The sequence below is a fragment of the Macrosteles quadrilineatus genome, unplaced genomic scaffold, assembly GCF_028750875.1.
Source record: "Macrosteles quadrilineatus isolate MER2022 unplaced genomic scaffold, UCM_ALF_1.0 Scaffold_9__3_contigs__length_116548681, whole genome shotgun sequence".
NCBI classification, from domain to species: domain Eukaryota; kingdom Metazoa; phylum Arthropoda; class Insecta; order Hemiptera; family Cicadellidae; genus Macrosteles; species Macrosteles quadrilineatus.
Genome location: NW_026542602.1, coordinates 59,069,505 through 59,088,790, shown reverse-complemented (window position 1 = coordinate 59,088,790; position 19,286 = coordinate 59,069,505). Strand labels below are relative to the sequence as shown.

Genomic DNA, 19,286 nt, shown 5'->3' with positions numbered 1-19,286 from the left:
CCTTAAAAAGGCAAGAGAGCATTTCATTTTAGAGTCCTGCAATTTATTCCCTCGCATTCGTTCTTTAAATAAATTAAATCAAACCCTGTTAAATGCACACTCATTGTTAACCTGTTCGGGTTTCCGAATTTCGTCTAATCAAATCCTGCACGTAACCTGTCGAAAGGGGAATTGTATTAAAGATTTTATACACTTGTATTGTTAAAATTTCATCATACGGTAAGTTTGCTGTTTGCATGCATATAAAAAAGTTTTCAAAATACTAGCATGTGTACGTATGCATAATAGTGCACACTCCAAAACATGCAGACTTTTTTGCAACTACGCTTAAACCTCATTAAATATATACTTAATGTTGCTCTGAGTGTCCTGAATTATGGTGTAAGTCAAGACTTTTTATATTAAATGCATATGTTTATGCACAAGCTATTTACATATGCAGCTTCAGTACAAGTCCTCGCAATACCTGTGTATTACTATGCGTTCGGCTGCCACTCTGGACTTGCTCGACTACATTTTTTGTCGAATTAATCGCCTTGCTGTGCAATTACGCGGGAAATAAATTACTCAATGTCTTCAGTTCCAGTTTTTGGAGGGAATTTGCATGCCGATCCCGCCGCAACTCGTGGAATTCATTGCACGCGGTTTTGCTGGTTTATTGTAGCGCTTGAGGAGATAATTTTACAATAAACAACAATTTTTCTAAATAGGCCTACTCAGTTTGTTATTATTATTTTGGTCTACTCTATCCTACCTGTTTGTTGTGTAATCAATCAAGATAAAGCTCGTATTCGCTGGGGTTTTGTTCCTAAAAGTCTTATTGTAGTTTTTTATATTTAATTTTATTCTGTAGAGTTGTGCAGTTTGTTGTTTGATTTTATCCTTGATTATAGTTCGTAGTAATTTTGGCAAAGTTGTTTTTCCGTGTTATAAATATAAATGCTTAGTTGTAAAAGTTTTCTATAGAGGCGATACGTACAATGACAAGTTTTTTGTGTTTTTTAGCTCTTATCTGTTTGTTTAATGTTTTGTACAATCGCTTTATGTGTATGACAAGCTACTTATCACTACACCGAAACGTCACGAGCTTGTTTTGGTAAATTTCTTTCATTAAAGACATACAAACATAAAGTTTTTTAAATGTTTAATCTATAGTGCTTCATACACACACTTTAACTCTGATAGCGGTAGATCATGCTACTAAATACAGTTCAGTGGTAAGACTTGTTGATCAAAAACATTCAACAATTTCCTTAAGATAAATAAATAAATGGTTGTTGGACACTTATTCTCATCTAACCGAAATGCTATCATAAAACTTTAATCAAAATGTATTAAACCTAAATGGAGCCATAGTGCGCTCAGCAGAGCGTGATTCAATCACAATTACCACATTCGGGAGCGTCGAGCATGACGTGGACCAGGTGTTCAACCAAAGACCACCAAAGACAGCCGCACCAGCGCGCCAAGTGACACCCACTCAAACCAAATTAATTGCCGCCTCCGCGCTCCCGCCGGTTTATTTCGCGCCAATTTATTAACGCTGTGAATCTCTCGTGTGTAAACTTGTTCTGCTCTTAATCGTTCTTGTAATTTGTTACGTAACGTTGTGTCAAGTGTCAGGTCTGTGTTTAACTGATTAATCTCTTCGTGTATTTGACGTGATGGGACAGTAATTCTGATGTGTCTAGGACTTAAAATAACTTACGAAGTAGTGTCAACTTGCATAAAATAAATCTTAAAAATTTTTCTTCATTGAGTTGAAAACATGAGTTTGTTCATTTTTAAGTGTTGATTATCATTGTTGAATTAATTGCTGATTCGGCCTCACGTCGAATAAAATGCATGTGGCTTTTTAGTGGAAGGGTCTAATGTAATTGTCTAATGTCTAACTATCCAATGTAAAAAAGTTTTCTTCATTAGCAATTCGTATCAACCTTTTTCTAGATAGGTGAACTAACCGTTTGAGGTGGGATTCGAACCACCTGGTAAGGCTGTTCACTTAGGTAAAACAATTTGCGTTTGATCGGATTCAAACCCGGGACTTAAGGACAAAAGTTCCAAATCTCAACAACTAGACTTGCCACGCCGTAGGTTACCTATATCCTTACTTGAATGTGGATGAATTCATAGGAAATATCAAATTCGTATACAGATATTTACCTCGTTAGGGTTTTGATACCACGTAATTATTTACAATAACTTTCCAATCCACAGATATCCCCTTTATAAGTTACTGACGAAACAGTTCAAACAGTTCGCCTCGATAGTTTTCTGAAGGTAATGAAGTAATGAACAAAGGCAGCGGCCGCGCGTACAAAGGCATGTCAAAGGTGGACAATGGAGCCCAATCAATTACCTACTACACTCCGCCAATTAGCGGGATTAATTGACTACTTTAATCAGCGGCCATTTTAATTGGAGGGCGCAGGTGAGAGCGGCGCGCCCTGGGCGTTATACGATCATGTTGATAGCCGGCCTCCGCCCTGGGCCACGTCATTAGGCCGCCGAGTGTTGTAGTATGTCTGGGACGGCAGGGTGTAATAGCCTTAGAGGCCGTGGGTAAAAGATGTTGGAAGGTTTTGTAAGTGTTTGCGTTTCTGTCTTCACTCCTAAACTCAAGTTCGTTCAAGAAGAAAGAAATAGTTTGTATCAGGAAAAAGATCGGTCAATGGCTTGATCAGGTTCTAGAGATAGTGAAATGCTGTAGATCATTAATGCCTGATTAATGCACCTGGCCTGGAGATACAAGTCGTCCGAAGTGAAGGAAGTTCGGATAAAATGATAAACTATCGGATGACCTCCCTTCAATTTTTCCTTTATCTCCATTATCGGTCTAAAGTCTTGTCAAGGGCAATATTCGAGAAAAACTTTTTGTAATTCCAGCTTAATCCGTGTTTGATCCAAAGGTTCCGGTAACAAAATTGTGTCGATGGTACTCTAATTCAGAAGAACTTTTGAAACGTAACAATCCATTGTGTCAAATCTAAACTGGAACGAGCCATTTGTTTCAACCAATGATCAGTAACATTCGAACGATTCAATACTGTCACATAATTCCCACACCAAGTGCCAAGCGCGCTCCGTGCAGCCGTTCTATTTGGCGCTCAGTTGGAACGAACGAGATTCGATCAGGTGGCATTTTGAGGTTATGTTCGGTTGACCTATTCCCGCGGTAACCGTGTCCGCGTCACGTGATGTCACATTGTTTCCACTCTCTCCCGCCGCCGCTGGGAGCGCCACTATCGCGTCACCGGTCTTGCCAAATGTGGGAACTGGGAACTTTCTGTCGGTGGATTTGTCACAAGTGAAACTACTAATCTTACTTGACCATCTACGTCTTGCTAACGATGTACTATTACTTGAAAAGATCGCAGAATTCATGGTGCTTCTAAGCCCTTAACTGCTTTATAAAGAATTCTTGGGGTAAATGTAAAATAGTCGTTATAAATTACGTAGAGCCAATGCCTTCCAGACGTCAAACCCACAATCTAGTCGACAGTAGTTTTCCTTATTTTTTAAGTTTAAATGAAAGTCGACAGAATTTCCGATCAAGTTGTCCACACAGTAGTAGTTTTTCGCATTTAATTTTACATGTCAGTCAAATGGCTTGACGACCAAATGACCTGTCGGACAACTCTTTTTAAATACAGTACTGATATTTTAAATGACGTAGAATAAACGGAAAGCTGAAATGGTCGTGGTGGAGGGAACATAAAATAATTGGTCTGCGACAAATCCAAAGACGCGAGCGTTAATCGCCCATACAACTTGAACACAACACAACTAGTGGCGTTGTAGGTCACCCAATCACACCCAGATGACTCTTGTACCCATCAACGATCACCCGTGGGTGTTGGGGGGGGGGGGGAGAGGGGAGATCACCGATATACCAGATAGGCTAATTATCATCTCCTCTTATCTTGTCGCATTAGCACTACAAGTGTCTGGAAGCTACGAGAGGCTCTCTGAACACGGATCAATTTATCATACAGTGTTTGACCGTGTTACACACACTACAGACACTTCAGTCTCCCACTATCACCACGACTCGCTGTGTGGCTTGTACAGAGGAGTTGGTGAATTTATATCCTCAGGTTTATTTATGTATGATACCAGTCACACTCGTGTTTTGCCAATTTTTTTGTGTTATATCATATTCATATTTTTTAAATTTGTAAGTTGTACTATTGCAACGCCTTTAGAACAAAGCTTTACAAATTATTGTTTTAATACAAATTTTAAGTTCGTGTTTGCATGATACAAATTATTCGTATAATTCCCACACCAAGTGCCAAGCGCGCTCGGTGCAGCCGTACCTTGAAAAAGGTTCATTGACCTTTTTATATTAGTACGACACTTGACAGGTACGAGACCTAGGTCTGAACACTTTACTTTTCTGTTTTAAATCCTCGGATAAGATCAAAAGAGATCGAGAAAAAGTCCTCACGAAATACTGAGTGCTGGCGAAATGCGATGCAAACTATGCGATTCATGTTCAGTAACTAAAAGAGCATTTTAAATTGTAGGAATAAAATCAAAGGAAAAAGAATCGGCGAATTAACGGATTGAAACCAAGACTTTCGCAAGTGTATACTCTAGTAGTCTGAGGACCAAACTCGTTGAGAAGGTAATTATTTACACAACTCCAGGTCGAACCGTATCCACTCGTCAAACGGAGACTGAGCAAATGTAAATGACGCGGCAGCAGGCGTGTTGACTCTGGAGTGTGTGTGAGAGAGAGGCTCGATAATGGAGTGGGAAAACAAGTAGGAAGATAAGTGGCGTGTTGGGAGAAGGGAACACGACGGTGGACTTGGAGCTATCTGGCTGTTAAACATTTGCTTAGACCTACACACACACACGCACACACACAAGAGATACTTACATGTGGCGGTGCGGTAGACGCTGTATACGCTATACGCTGCGGTTCTGTTATAACCCCCGAGGGAAAGTACGCCATTTGCGGTGTACGTGTTTTGGTCCTAACCTCAAACCTACACTCTGGTGTGTGTGGCTTTATTTCTCCTTAGAGGTACACTAACATTGATTTTGCTTGCCAGATGGTAAATCGAACTCTATGTACGTTTAAATGTTGTTACCTTGTCAATTGAAATGGGGATGCAAATATAGTAGTTAAAATGCATATGAAAACGGTGTTTGAAATATGTACAGTTTGTTCGAAAATCCACTTGCTCGACACACCAGTTGAACGACCAAATCAAATTAATTTATACGAAGCATTACTTCATCGAAAGTATATTTTTTAAGCAATCGTGTTGTAGGCTATGCCATGTAAAATTGATAAATTGACGAAAAGTTAAATTTTTGTGGTGATCAAGCAAGTTGTGACTCAAATGAAGTAAGATATCTTGTGGACGTGACTCAAACCAGCTGGTTGTAATTTAGGACCATGCATTAAAACTCCAATAATCAAGGACAGCCGTGTCCAATTTTAATTCAGCTAAATAATATGAAGAACGGTGTATGATAGGATACTGATAGGATACTTTAAGATAGGAACAGTAATCTGAGCTAACCTAAAAACAACATTCATCATACTTCGATTGTACAATAAAATATTACCCGTTTGTATCCAAATTCAATTACCGCTAAGTTATCACGTTTTAAGTGGTTGGAACATTTATACGTGTTAAACTCACAACCATAATGGATCCTGTTAAAACAATTTCGCCAAGAACAGGTAAAGGATGATTACAGGTCGCCGAAATGTAATTCGTGCGACGATTATCGTTTGCGGCCGTCAAGACACGTTTGCGACTTTCCCCATTTGCGTCCGCAATTGAAAACTTTCCTCTGTGATTAACCTCCCCCGTGATTGCTGTAATGTGATTGTCGTCACGATTATGTTCTTCGCTGCTATTTGATGTTTTGCGTTCTTACAAACAATTTTAATGGGGAAAATTATGCTTTGGTAGATCGTGTCTTAAGTTAGTTAATTACTTCCATTGACTAATGGGTGCTGATGTTTAGTTTGCTCGGCTTCAAGTTTCGACTAATGTTTTTTTTAACAATTTTGTATTCTTGTCGAGAAGAAAAAATGCACAATTTTAAATTCGATGTAAACATCTCAAAAAGTTATCATCAAAAATGTTATGATGTCTGTGTGTGTGTTTTTTTTGTCCTATGACGATTGTTTTTCACATTACTTCAGGCTAGACCTAGGGGTTGCGGCATTATCACTTAGATAAATCCATTGGTGACTTGGCGGGGATCGAACCCGGGACCTCAGGGACTGAAGTCCCGCGCTCTAATCACTACGCCAGCTCAGTTACTACGAGTTCCAAAATGACAATTTGTAAAGAATCGCGGCAAAACAAAAGAATTTGCGGTCTGATCAATCGGGTCTAAAGAGCGCAGAGTCGCGGAGCGAGCAATTAATTGTTAACAATGACAAAGAGGCACTGTTGCTTGGTGGCTACGTACAATGAGACTCATATTGTACGTAGCCTCCACACGAGGGCGACAAAGACATCGATAGTGATCCCCAGGTCCGCCGCATGGAGCGCTGCACGCGATTAACAAGTCCGCCGCTAGGAGCGCTGCACGATGTTAACCGCAGCTAATGCCGCCGACCGCTTTTATAGCGTAGATTATAGTAATTTGCCGGCGCTTGTTTTCTCCCGCGTTATTTATTATTTAAGGACCGGAATCCTAAGTTTTTCTGCCACTGTTTGTTTTTAATCTGTCTGGTTTAATTATGTAGCTGGATGCTCCGACTGCGGTGGTTGGATTAATTGTCCTCATTAATTGTTGACGAATAGTCTATACGTTTAATGGGTTGATATTATTATGTGTTTGTATGTAACATTTTTGTGGTGAAAAGTTGTGTGACAAATTATAACCAAAATGAATCGATGGTTTATTTTATTGGTTAATGCTTTCATTTAAATCTTCAGGTAGAATATATCCACTTTTACGTACATTATTACAGTAAATAAATCAATTTCATAACGGGCTATTCCCTATGCAATCAACGCCATCAATAAAAGAGCTACGTCATTGACAAAGGTTGCTAAATAACAAATTCGTCCAATTAGGTCGGTTTTAATCAAATCTGATCGCGGAGATTGTAGCAAAAACGCTCCAAATTAACATTTATACGTTTTTCCCTCCCTAAAAGCGGGTCCAGGTCACGAAGCATTTAATCAAATTTAACTTGGCCGGGGGCGGGGGTGAACGCGGACGCACCGAATGTTTTCATCGACTTCACAGCCCATTTCCGCGTTCAATTAGGGCGATGTGATAAATAAATTTAACGAGGGTAGGTTTTTGCGGCGGGTGGCTGGCTCAGCTCATTAAAAAACAACAGACTCCATTCGTTGCGTTGTAACACTCCGGTGCTATACGTTATGCTAAGTGTTATAGCAATACCACCTATCCTCCTACCGCGAAAATAAAATACAACTAATCGTAACTAGAGCAAGTGAATACTGTTCAGAGAACGTTCAGCGGAAGAAAGTGGAAAAATGTTAATATCAGTGAAGTATCAGCTCAGATAACAACATTCGGATTGGTTACATTTCAGATAGCGATCAGTCGAATAAGGGATTGTTCAGATAATAATCAGTGAATTAGTTCAGTTCAGATAACGAAATTCGGATAAGTTACATTTCAGATAATGATCAGTCAAGGGATTGTTCAGATAACTATCAGTCAGATAAGCGACAGTTTAGATAGTAATCAGTCAGATAAGCGATAGTTCATATAACTATCAGCAAGTTAAGCTCAAATGCCATCTCAGAATATTTACAATACAGACTCAGTATCATGTGGATGTAGTCACGTGACCTCGAGCTGTGTTTGTGTGTGCGTGTCGTGTCGTGTCGTGTTTTTATACTGTAATCAACGATGTAGCGCTCCGGGGGAGTTGTCTCGTCATTTTTGTTTTTGTTTTTCAGATATTTGACGACCGCGCCGCGGGGACAGTTTTGTTTACAAATTATTGCTGTCGTACACAAACCGCCCGCGGCTGTTTTGGTTCGTGACAAGTGTTCAGCGTATGCGGAAACGTTTATCTGTCAAACGATTAGGAAAATAACGGTGGCGATTAGGTAAATAGGAAACACTTAACAGGAAACGTATATACCAATAATAGGGATTATTACCAAAAAATAACTAACAAAACTTAAAATATAAATGGATTTTTGTGATTAATTTTACTAATTTATTGTGCATGATGAGTTGATGAACAGTTAAACATTCATCAACAACCGTTATGTTCCTTAAATTTTAAAAGTTTCTAAATTTTTAGTTTTCTATAATTTCATTTATTCACTAATCACTAAGGAAGTAAGACGACGGATATCTCACAATCAAATACATTTAACTATTTTAAACATAAAAAATAAGACATGTAGAGGATTACTCACATGGCGTTCGCCGCAATGGAGATACAACCAACCACATGTGACAGGGAAATAAATTAAATTCAACGTAACACATTAGCGATTGCAGCGCCACGGCTCGCGGCGGCCGCCTGTACAACTATATATCAGACTTGATAAAACGTCTGCAAGAATTTACAGCGGGTTTACCAGAGACCATTACGCGCGATTTTGTTTTAAAAGCGTCGCCAAAGACCAGTTTGTCTCCATTTTGTCGGCGGTCGGCGGCAGTTATCGCGGGAGAATGTGGCGGGTAATTGGGCGTGACAGAGCACCCTAGCGTGACGGTCGGGAACTACGTGGATGTCGCCGTGTCACAGTATGTTGCCTGAGTGTCGGGAATGGTAATTAATTGCTTGCTGAACAAATAAAAATAAGATAAAATCTGCGGACTTTATGTGCTGATGTCGTGAGCGTTGCAGCACACTGTTGAAAATAACACTCATCGTTTAGCTTTTTATCACATTGCCTGATGTTTGTCAATGCTATAAAAAACTAGTTTGCATAGAAATAGAGATACGATTTATGATTCCAAGACTAAAGATAATGCTTTTGACATCTCGCCAAAAAATTGGTTGCAAGAGAAACAAGACAACGGTAGTTAAGATCTATTCCACATTTAAAGTGGTGTAGCTATCCTCAACTTGTAGATAATTTGTATTTATTTCGTCAATAATTCTTTTTATTATCTACAAAAATCGTTTTGAAAGAAAGAAACCGCTCGATAAAAAAGACTATCAAATTTCAAAAATATTGCGCGTGGCTTAGAATATTTAACTCAATAACTTTACATTTGTTCCATTTTTATGTTGCGGCCAGCAGTTTTGTGAATTCACACTCTTTCAATTCTTTTTATTATCTACAAAAATCGTTTTGAAAGAAAGAAACCGCTCGACAAAAAAGACTATCAAATTTCTAAAATAATGCGCGTGGCTTAAAATATTTAAATCAATGACTTTACATTTGTCCCATTTTTATGTTGCGGCCAGCAGTTTTGTGAATTCACACTCTTTCAATGTCAAACCCTATGAGGTAATTATTATAGATGTCAAAATAACATCATTCCAAAAAAATAGTATAGCTCTACGTTTGTCATTTATAATATTTTTTTGTTCATGCTCGTGGTATATTGCCAATAAGACACACCAGTAAATTCTGTATGCAAGAAACGATTGTAAAGTTCGCAACTGACAGTGACAAAGATAAGCACGATGTTATCCTCGTCTTCGTCTCGGTCGTGTGAGTCGCTATCTTCCATCTCCCTCGTGGCCAACGCTACACCACAATAGTGAGGTCCTCTAGTTGTTTCTGTTGTGAAATATCTATAATTCCCATCTCTGGACAGTTATTTTGTCGTGCCATTCACGTATGTAATCTTATATATTTTCATGTAACAATACACAAATGATGTTTTAGTTTATGACTCAATTCTATCCAAAACTATCCTAACACAACTTTACTTAATCCAACTTGCCTAACATTCCATGCCCTAATTCAACTTACAATTTACCCAGCTTAACCCGTCCTAACCTATCCTAACGAACTTACTTTAACACAACTTAACCTCACTCTAATCTTGAATTGTTTGTATAACATGTAAATCTGTAAAACATAGTAATAGTAATGGGAAAGGTTCCAAAATGTATGGTTGATTTTATTTTTATTTTTACTCGAGCTGTAAATATTGTCTTCGTTGTAAAACTTTAATACTCACCTATTCTAACGTTCACGAAATACCGGTTAACTGTACACCTTAACAAGTTTTGTAGTTGATTTCTTCCGAGTTACAGGTAATCAAAAGTTCGTTTGGTCCTTGGGATCAAGCCCTAAATAGTAAGAATTGAGGTGTAACCGACCGTGTTACAGTTGAGCACCTCCACCCACTCCATACTGGGAGATAAACACTGTGATCAGACGACTACTCGGCGCTGTGTAGCAGAACAGTCATTATACAACTACTATCGCTTAAACGAGCAAACACGGCAAACACCGCCCACTAGCTCAACTACCGCCTCTCGCTGTCCGGCGATCCCTGCAACAGATTACTAGTGGCTGTTCTAGTAACTACACACTACACCACGATGTTGACACATCAGTATCAGTTGTGCCTTCAGTAGGCTACAGCTTCACATCTTAGGACAATAGTATGGATATGGTTTTACACATTCCACCTTAAGATTCGCGGTATTATCACATGGATGAAAATTAATTGCTTATTGGCTTGATTTGAACCCATAACCTCAAGGATGGAAGGCTTGCGTTTTACTTCTATACCAACTCACTCCCGATTTGTAGAAACTACAGGGTGTCCAGCAGGGAAACGGCAAAACCCAGGAATTGTGAACTTTGACAACCGGGCAACAGTGCGTGGATTTTGCATAGGCCCAGGAAATTCGGAACAATTTTGTTAATGACAAAAGGCCGATCACTCATTTTATAATGACGCTATCCCGGATGTTTTCATGCAATTTTGGGGTAAACATATTTTAAAACCGATTACAAGTCTTGGATGTGTCGATTTTACAGAAGTTTCCGTTTGTACGTTATATAAAATTGTACTTAAGTTGATTTAGGTTCTTTAACTAGATGGTACCATTGATGGTACGCTTGTTTCATTCTGAAGTTTTTCCTGCAACTTTAAATATAGAACTTTGAAACACTGAAATTGTTGTTGAAGGATTATCCTTGTAAAAGTCATATATTATTTCAAACATTACAATATCGTGAACTCTCGTTCTTTCAACGGTGTCGGCAACGCAGGTCAATTCAGTCAATTTCCGAATTCAATTAATATCGTAATAAACACATGAGCGGCAAGGAGTGAGGATTCAATGAACAATACAATATACAGTGTTTGTGGCCTGCCACGGTCCGCAGCGCGCGTTCCTCTCTCAATTGTATTTAATTGATAACTGGAGTGCAATTTACGTGTTGCGGATATTTCGTGTATTTCACGAGATTACGTTGTATACACGGAATTCTATATAGATTGTTGTGAATGTCGTTGTTGTTATTCTGCTAAATGAGTTATATACCAATCAAGCTGTGTTCATCCCAAACTGTCTTAACAGTTTTCTAAGAAATTGAGTTAATTTAAAGAAATATCATCATTAGAAAATTTGACAATTAATTAAATTATTCTCCATAGTACTTAGGTGAAGGTTTATTTTTTATAGGCTAATGCCACGTTTTCATAGGTATGTTAGGCAAAGTATAAAAATGATATTACAGTAGTTCAAAATCTAGTTAATTTATAATATTGTCATATTTGTTGTATGGTTTTCTCATGTTGGAAGGTTAGTCTACTTTAGATTTGTCTAAGCAAGTCATATAATAATAAAATATTTTGTATACGGTTGGGATAGGTTAGGTTAATTTTATTTTAAATTAGATCAATTAATACAAAAAAATCAAGTCTTAAAAACCTACAACAGCATATTTGATTATGAACCTAGTTAGTACCACCGGGAAATATAAAGAGTAATTAGGAAAAGTAAAAAAAAAATTTCATACCCAGAAAAATCAAGCAATGTACAGACAACCCAGATTATACATAACCTGATTATACATTTTGGCCGACATCTACACCAAAGTAGGTTGTACTCCTCTATTCTGGCCACGAGAGCACCTACCGCGACGCCGATTGCAGTGTAGCCAACGGTATCGAATTATTTACTCGGTCGGATTTTGAAATTAAATTAACGACATTTCGTGAAAGCATAAAGCGTGCAGCGGCTACAATGGGCTCATTAGGGCCCGACACGGATCTGGCTCCGTCGCGCAACACTGCAACATGGCGCAACGTTACGGTGGCGCGCCCGTGGCGTGGTTCCTCAACTACGGACTGTGACAACGGTTCACGCGTCATGCGTCAATGCCACGCCGACTAACACGCCATGAACATAACGCACTTACAGACTCAAATTTTAGGTTATTTCTCAGTTCCAACCAAACCTAACCTAACCACGCCTAACCTAACCTAACATAACCTAACCTCTCCTAAACGCATAACCTAACCCATGCGGATATGGTTTTCAAGTAGCATAAGTGGAGGTCACTCACGTTTTTGCTAAAAAATAGTTCATCTTGATTATTTACTTTTTGCTTTATTTTTACCCTGCTAAAAATAAAGGATTTAAGATTGGTATGGGGGTCATCTATTTTTAAATTCATGTTAACTATTTGAAATAGAAAATGGCAAATTCTACGATTTACATGTTACAAGTTGAATTCCTATGTTAGGGCCTACATGATGGAGTTAGGAAACTAGTATGCAATCCACGAGGTGATGAAAGGTGACGATGTATAAACACAAACACAAGCGATCGCAACTGCGGCGAACCATAATCGTAAACAGCAAACAACAAACAACAAACAGAGACTGAGAACTGCGCGGATATACTTGTTACAAACGACTCAGCCGTGTCTGCCTCTGCCTACATACTGTCTTGCAATGAGCTGCTGATGTATTACAGTACAGTTCGCAGAGAACCTACGAAATACTTTTGGATAAAAATGTCATTCGATATAAAACATCGATAATAATATTCCATTCGATATAAATATTGATCTTCTGTTATCGATATTTTCCAAAAAAGAGGACGGTCCACCACTTTTTAACAGTGTGCTGTGGTGGTTAGGTTAGGTTTAGTTTAGTGTATGATAATGACAAGCTACGTACCAAAATTAACATTTTTACTAAACTCGTAAAACAGAAGACTCAAATAATCGAATAAATTGAGTTTCAGGTCAAGTGGCGACCACAAAGGCCTAGCCTAGACTCAGTTAACGGACGTGAAATCAGGTTAACTTGTACAGTGAGCGGTGAGCGGTTGACTACGGCATACAAGGGTGTAAATCTACGCTTGATTGTCAGCCTCAAGCAGTAACTGGGGGATATTAAAGCCGAGCTTTACTGCTTCAACTGAGCGATAAAGTAGGCAATAAAACATAATTTCGACCGCTTCCCGACTCGGCCGTTAAGCGATGCCTATTCAAGGACTGCCCGGGTTTATAGGTAGTTAACTCGTTTTCCGAGTAGAGCCGTTAAACAAAATGGAATGGTAATGAGCGGGTTTATTACATGTTTTATACATCGTTCGATCAAATAGGGGGGTGGGCAATTAATTTGGGGGTGTTTGTTTTGGTGATAAGGGTAAGATTTGTTGTTTTAATGGTCCTGTTAGATAAAATTGGGGATGTTCTAAAACTGTTTGAAAATTTAAATAAAATGCGAGTCGGAAACTGTAGAATGTAAAATCATCAAATTTTGGGAGGATTTCACCCCCGACCTAGTAGTCTACGTTGAGGTAATCTGTTCTGTAATGTATTATCTAGTTGCAAATTAACTAAAAATTAAATTGTATCATTCTTAAAAAAAATGTCCCAGTCTGATTGGTAAACTTGAGAAGACAATGTTTAGGGCTTTTAATTCTCGAAATTCTAATATATCTTAGGTAAGTCTAACGTATCTAGGTCTCGGGGTCTCGCTCAACTATTTACCATAACATAATCATGTAGGCTTAATCCCAAAGTAATTGAGTTAAATATTATCTACGACCTAACCGAACCCCTAACTTTGACTGTGCAATTAAATAATTTGTAATTTAAATTTAAGTTTTTTTTCAAAAACTTGTCACCCTTTTATTACAATACATTCATTTGTTCAAAAATGTTTGCCTGCAACACGAATAATTTTTAGCATGACAATTATTGTGAATTAGGATATGGCAAGATTAGGTACTGTATTAAGCCACAGTAGTTCTAGGTAGTCCTACAGTAGCGCTGCATACGCCTAGCGGCGGCCTGATGTACTACAAGACCGCCTAGTAGCCGATGATCAGGCAATGTTGTATTGCGCATGTGCAATTGTGCATGGTTCTGTAATTACCAGTAACGCTAATTGTAATGCACGAAGCATGCTGCTATTTTATTAATTGAGTCGATTCCTCAATTAATTAAATTCCCGAGTAATTATAAAACCAGCTGGCTGCATTTAGTAAAGATTCCTGCTTGCATGTGTGGTGATTGTTGGTTAATAGACATAACTGTTTGTTTGGAAGAAAATAGTTTTAAAATAACATAGCTGTTTAATAGCCTTTAAGTGTTTCTTAACATTTGTTAGAGTTGCATAAGATTAAAATGTATGATTGGAAATACATTTTTGCCTTTTTGACAGACCTTTTCATGTTGTACACTTCATTCTGATTATTTAATTTAAAATAAAATAAAAAATGAAGAGGATAGACACCTTTTGTTTTACAATTTTACAATGCATTGTCTTAGATTAAATTAAATACGATTGTAAATAAAGTAAATTTATAAGTAAGGAATAAAATCAATATTTAAGTTGATTTAATTATTCAAATTCAGATTAGGTTTAATATTTGTTAAACAAAAGTTACATTTCCTAATTATACCTGATTGACGATTATTCTACTGATATAAATTAATTTTTTAAATGAATTCAAATTTTTAACATGAGAGTATTCAAAAGTTGAAAGTTTTTAAATGTGAAATCAATTCAAAATTTTAGTTTTGCAGTTGAATAGTCCCCAATTAGGTAACATTTTGTCAAGTACAAAACAATTATATATATATCTACAGTTTTGATTATTCCGAATTTTGATTGCATCTAATGTTTGTTAATCGTTGAAACATGTTTTAATATAACTTGTTTTATTTTCCAGTATTACGAGATGTCATATGGGCTCAATGTAGAGATGCACAAACAGGTAAACACATTGCATATCTATTTTAGTACAAAACCATTATATTTTCTACCTTATGTTTACGAACGCATTAATCTACCACTAACGAATACAAATCAGTTACATATACTTTGGATGAAATATTAAACAGAGGGACGGGCTTTATAATCGTCAAACCCCAAAAGAGATTTACCACTCGCAAATTACAGCGGAGAGCGAAATACGGTGAATTTAACAAGCTGCTTAAAACCGTTAAGGCATCGTGCTAAATTGTTCTTCTGAGACAAACTAATTGTGGAGAGCGAGGGGGGGGGGAATTATGAATTCCCCGTCAGGAAACTGCTAGGGGTGGAGACAGGGGAGGAATAAGGGGCCCGTCTCGGCTTCTTTATACCGTGTTTAGAAAACTCTCTCAGTCACTTATTAAAACTCTGAGAAGAAACATTTACATAAAGTTGAGCAATACGGACTTCAAGGAGGGACTTTTAATTATTCCGTTTAATCAGGAAAAACTGGCTTTTACCCTTGGCTCTCGCCTCGCAAATTAACGAATAACAGCCAACTTTTCGCACAGCCGGGCAATTTTTTAGAATATAAGTGACTTTCTTCTTTAAGTCTTTGTTTAAGTTGCAGATTTATATTGGTCTTTGTTTTGGCTGTTTGTATTTTAAGTTTTAATTCACTAGTTGGGTTTCTTAAGAGTTTCACTTTTGTCTACTTTGTATTCCTGGTAAATGTTGGTCCAATGTTTTAAGAATATATTTTAATTGGGATTAAATATTTTATATTTTGTTTGCGGTTTGTTTAATTTAATAATCTGCAAGGTACATGTTAAAATTCACCAAATTTGAAGAAATTATGATCAAACGTGCGTATACAACCCCTCATCTGTTGGAATAAGAGTTCAGCCAAACACTCTTTTGTACACTCACTAGTATGGAAATTTTACAAATATAATTCATTTATATGACTATTTTGTCCATTTTATAGACAATTGTAAATATATATAATTCTTCAACGCACATTTCCGTTTAACAATCAAATACTTTACACTACTGTTCTGCGCCTATGGTTTTACACTTTGAATTTTCTAAGGCCCTATAGGTACCCCTATAGATTAGCGCAGTGAGTTTCCTCCTATATATTTTTTCTTTGACGAAAACTAAATAACAGATGCAGTTGTTTATTGTGAATACCTTTATAAGGTTTGTTAAATATTTTAGTTTCATAGTAGACGTAAATTTTGACAAATTTAAAAACTTTAAACTTATGAATGAGACTATCATACATTGTGACAACGTCGGGTAGAAGTTTTCACCCCGTGCCGTGTTATCATTGACGCATGTTATCAGTAGGTTTCAGGCGTCTCCTGACAAGAGAAACACTGAATAATAATATCATCAGACAGCGACACTGGCTCTGAATAATAAGACCATCAGAGCTGAATGCAAACCTCACTTCACCCGTATACACATCGCGGGGCCTCACAATACAGATATGATACGGTACACAGGGTGCGAGATGTAGGGTTTGTAGACAATTTGTGTGTATATCTCGTCTATGTGTGTGAGGAGGGATTTCACCGTGTGCGTTAATGGACGAAATATACGTTGTTTGTGTTTTTAGGAATTTTCATGGGCATTATATTATTCAAATTTAATTATTTAGCATTTTTACTAGTGAAACTAAATTTATTGGTATATGTATAATGACTCCGATTTCTTTCAGGTAAACAAATTTTTCAAACAAGAAAAAGTAGAACCCCCTAAAAAATGAAAAAGTGGTGATGTTTCTCTTAGTGAATATATTAAGTAGATTTTTTGACCTTGTGGATGTAGTGATGGTGTTACTTATTTAGGTACACCTAGATAATAGGGCAACTACTGTTTCGTTATTTTAAGATGATCCGATAATTTTGTAAAAACATTTACTTTATTAACAAATTATGTTAGTATTGTACAATCAAATTTTTTTTAAATTGATTTAAATTTTGTTCATGTTGTAATTTTTTTGCAATAAGATTTTAATATCTCATTATATTGGTTTAACATCGCTATTCACCATAGCTAAACCTTATTTTCTATGCGAAATACACAACTTTATCTACCCCAAATTACAATCAAAACACTAGATAACTTCTAAACATCGTAACACAAACACGGAGAGCAAGGTGGTGACTACCCTAACCGCAACCCTTGAGGAGGGTTAAGCATTAGAGCCGCTTAGACGAGGGAACAAAGTCGAGTGTGCGGAGAAACAAACGGCGGGAATTAATTGGAGGGAAAACATGTTAATAATAGTGTAATTAGCGAGTGAGATTTAATAAAGCTCTCCAAGGGTGTCTTGCTTCCCTTCTCCCTCTCGCTTTCATCCCCCGCGGATCGATCTCAGCGACTCGGGATAAATGGCGCTGCGGAGTTTAATATTGTGTTTTATGTAAGTAAATTTTTGTATTAGAGGAATTTTTATCTGTATCACCTGTTTATTAAGCCCACTACACACGGTCAGTTCGGTGAGTCAGTTTGGTGTGTTCATTTCTAACTGTCACTTCTAACTGAACGCAGCATTCGCATCCACACGGTCAGTTCGGTGTGTCAGTTCAACGTGCTACCTGGGGGTGAAATCCTCCTAGGTACGCTTCCCTTCCTGGGAAGTCGTACTCGTTCGTATGTATTTTCATAACAAACAATGTTTATTTTCCTACATACGACAGATTTGTTGGTGATGAGATGGATCTCTTTCACCTTTCCCACAATACCAAAAAGAATGATATGATTACTAAAGTTATTATTTGTTGAGAATTGTATATGACTTAAATGACAATAAACAAACTGTAAACAAAAAATAACATCTACACTACACCGGACAGAACTAACAAATAAATTTTCTTCAGCTTATTCTTAAGTATGAGAATTCTACTAAGGAAGTGTGTTTTATCTATGGTATAGGATATATAATGACGCTGCGTATGCTCAAATACCAAAATTTGACTAACTGAACTGACGCGGCGGTACACACGCTCACTTCGGACTGACATCAGTTCGGTGTGTCACACCGAAATGATGAATTTTCATCAGTCCATCAGTTCAGTTTTTTTATGTGAGCTCACGTCAATTTGGCGTACACACGATCAGTTCGGTGTGTCAGTTCGATGTGAACACACCAAACTGACACACCGAACTGACCGTGTGTAGCGGGCTTTACATGACGGTGCTTAAAGATGTTTGAAAGCTAATCAAAATACATATTGACGTTGCTTGATTTTCAATCTTGTTTGGTTAGCGGTGTGGTGGTGAACACAGAAAAGTAAATTCGGCAATTAAATTGTTAACAATATAACAGGGTGTGTTTGTATACATGTTCGTGTGTGTGTATAAAAGTTCATATTTTTATTCATTCCTGAATACTGAAAATGTTGAAAATCTTACACAGTACCTATGTTAGAATTGTAGGGTTTCGCCACAAAAGTTTTTCATTTTTGCTACAAATCGAGTAATAAATAGTACTTTATAGGTTTGTTTGAGCGAAATTTACAACCTCGTAGCCTCTGAGAAATAACACGAGAATGGAAAATATTGTCGGTCCAGTGGCAAAAATACACTCAGAGTCACAGCGCATCAAAACGCGTCAAAAATCATGCTTAAGGCACACTGCGTCAAACATCATAGCGCATCATGCGTCATGATTCATTGAAAATTTTAAACTTATTTCCACATAGCTTCTCGTATCATCACGCAGCGTGACGCTGGCTTATTAGAATCTGGTAACAACCGTGACGCGACACTGTCAAATAACTGTTATTCCGCCGGTCCTCAACTACGTCCGTAACGCCTACTCTGGCTACGTCTGTCGTGACTGTAGAGTCCAGCCAGGCATCGGTTGTAATTCCAAATTGATTGTATAAACTATAACTAATTTTAGTAACGTCAGAGCATACAAATATGGTGTTTCGCAACTAAATACAACATCAACCTCAAGACATGTTTCACACACGCAAGCTCACGACTGTATTATCACATCTACATTGACTTGACACTCGCAGAGAACGTTTCACCCCTAAGCAACTCGTCGTACGTAAGCAACCCCGGAGCGTGTCTGAGGGGTTGGTAAATAGAAGGTTTCCAAGAGGCTTTCATCTTTTGCGTTTCCGTATCCTTTGAAAAAGACG

The 19,286-nt window shown here is 37.6% G+C and overlaps 1 protein-coding gene across 4 annotated transcripts in view; it reads left to right on the top strand.

Moving 5' to 3' along the window:
* Positions 1–19,286, top strand: part of LOC129002560 (transducin-like enhancer protein 4) — a 125,171-nt gene that overhangs the window by 33,933 nt on the left and 71,952 nt on the right. For all 4 annotated transcript variants that reach the window (XM_054430451.1, XM_054430450.1, XM_054430453.1 and 1 more), the window contains exon 4: positions 15,098–15,142. In XM_054430451.1, the coding sequence (XP_054286426.1) occupies positions 15,098–15,142 (45 nt within the window). The remainder of the gene's footprint in view (positions 1–15,097; positions 15,143–19,286) is intronic.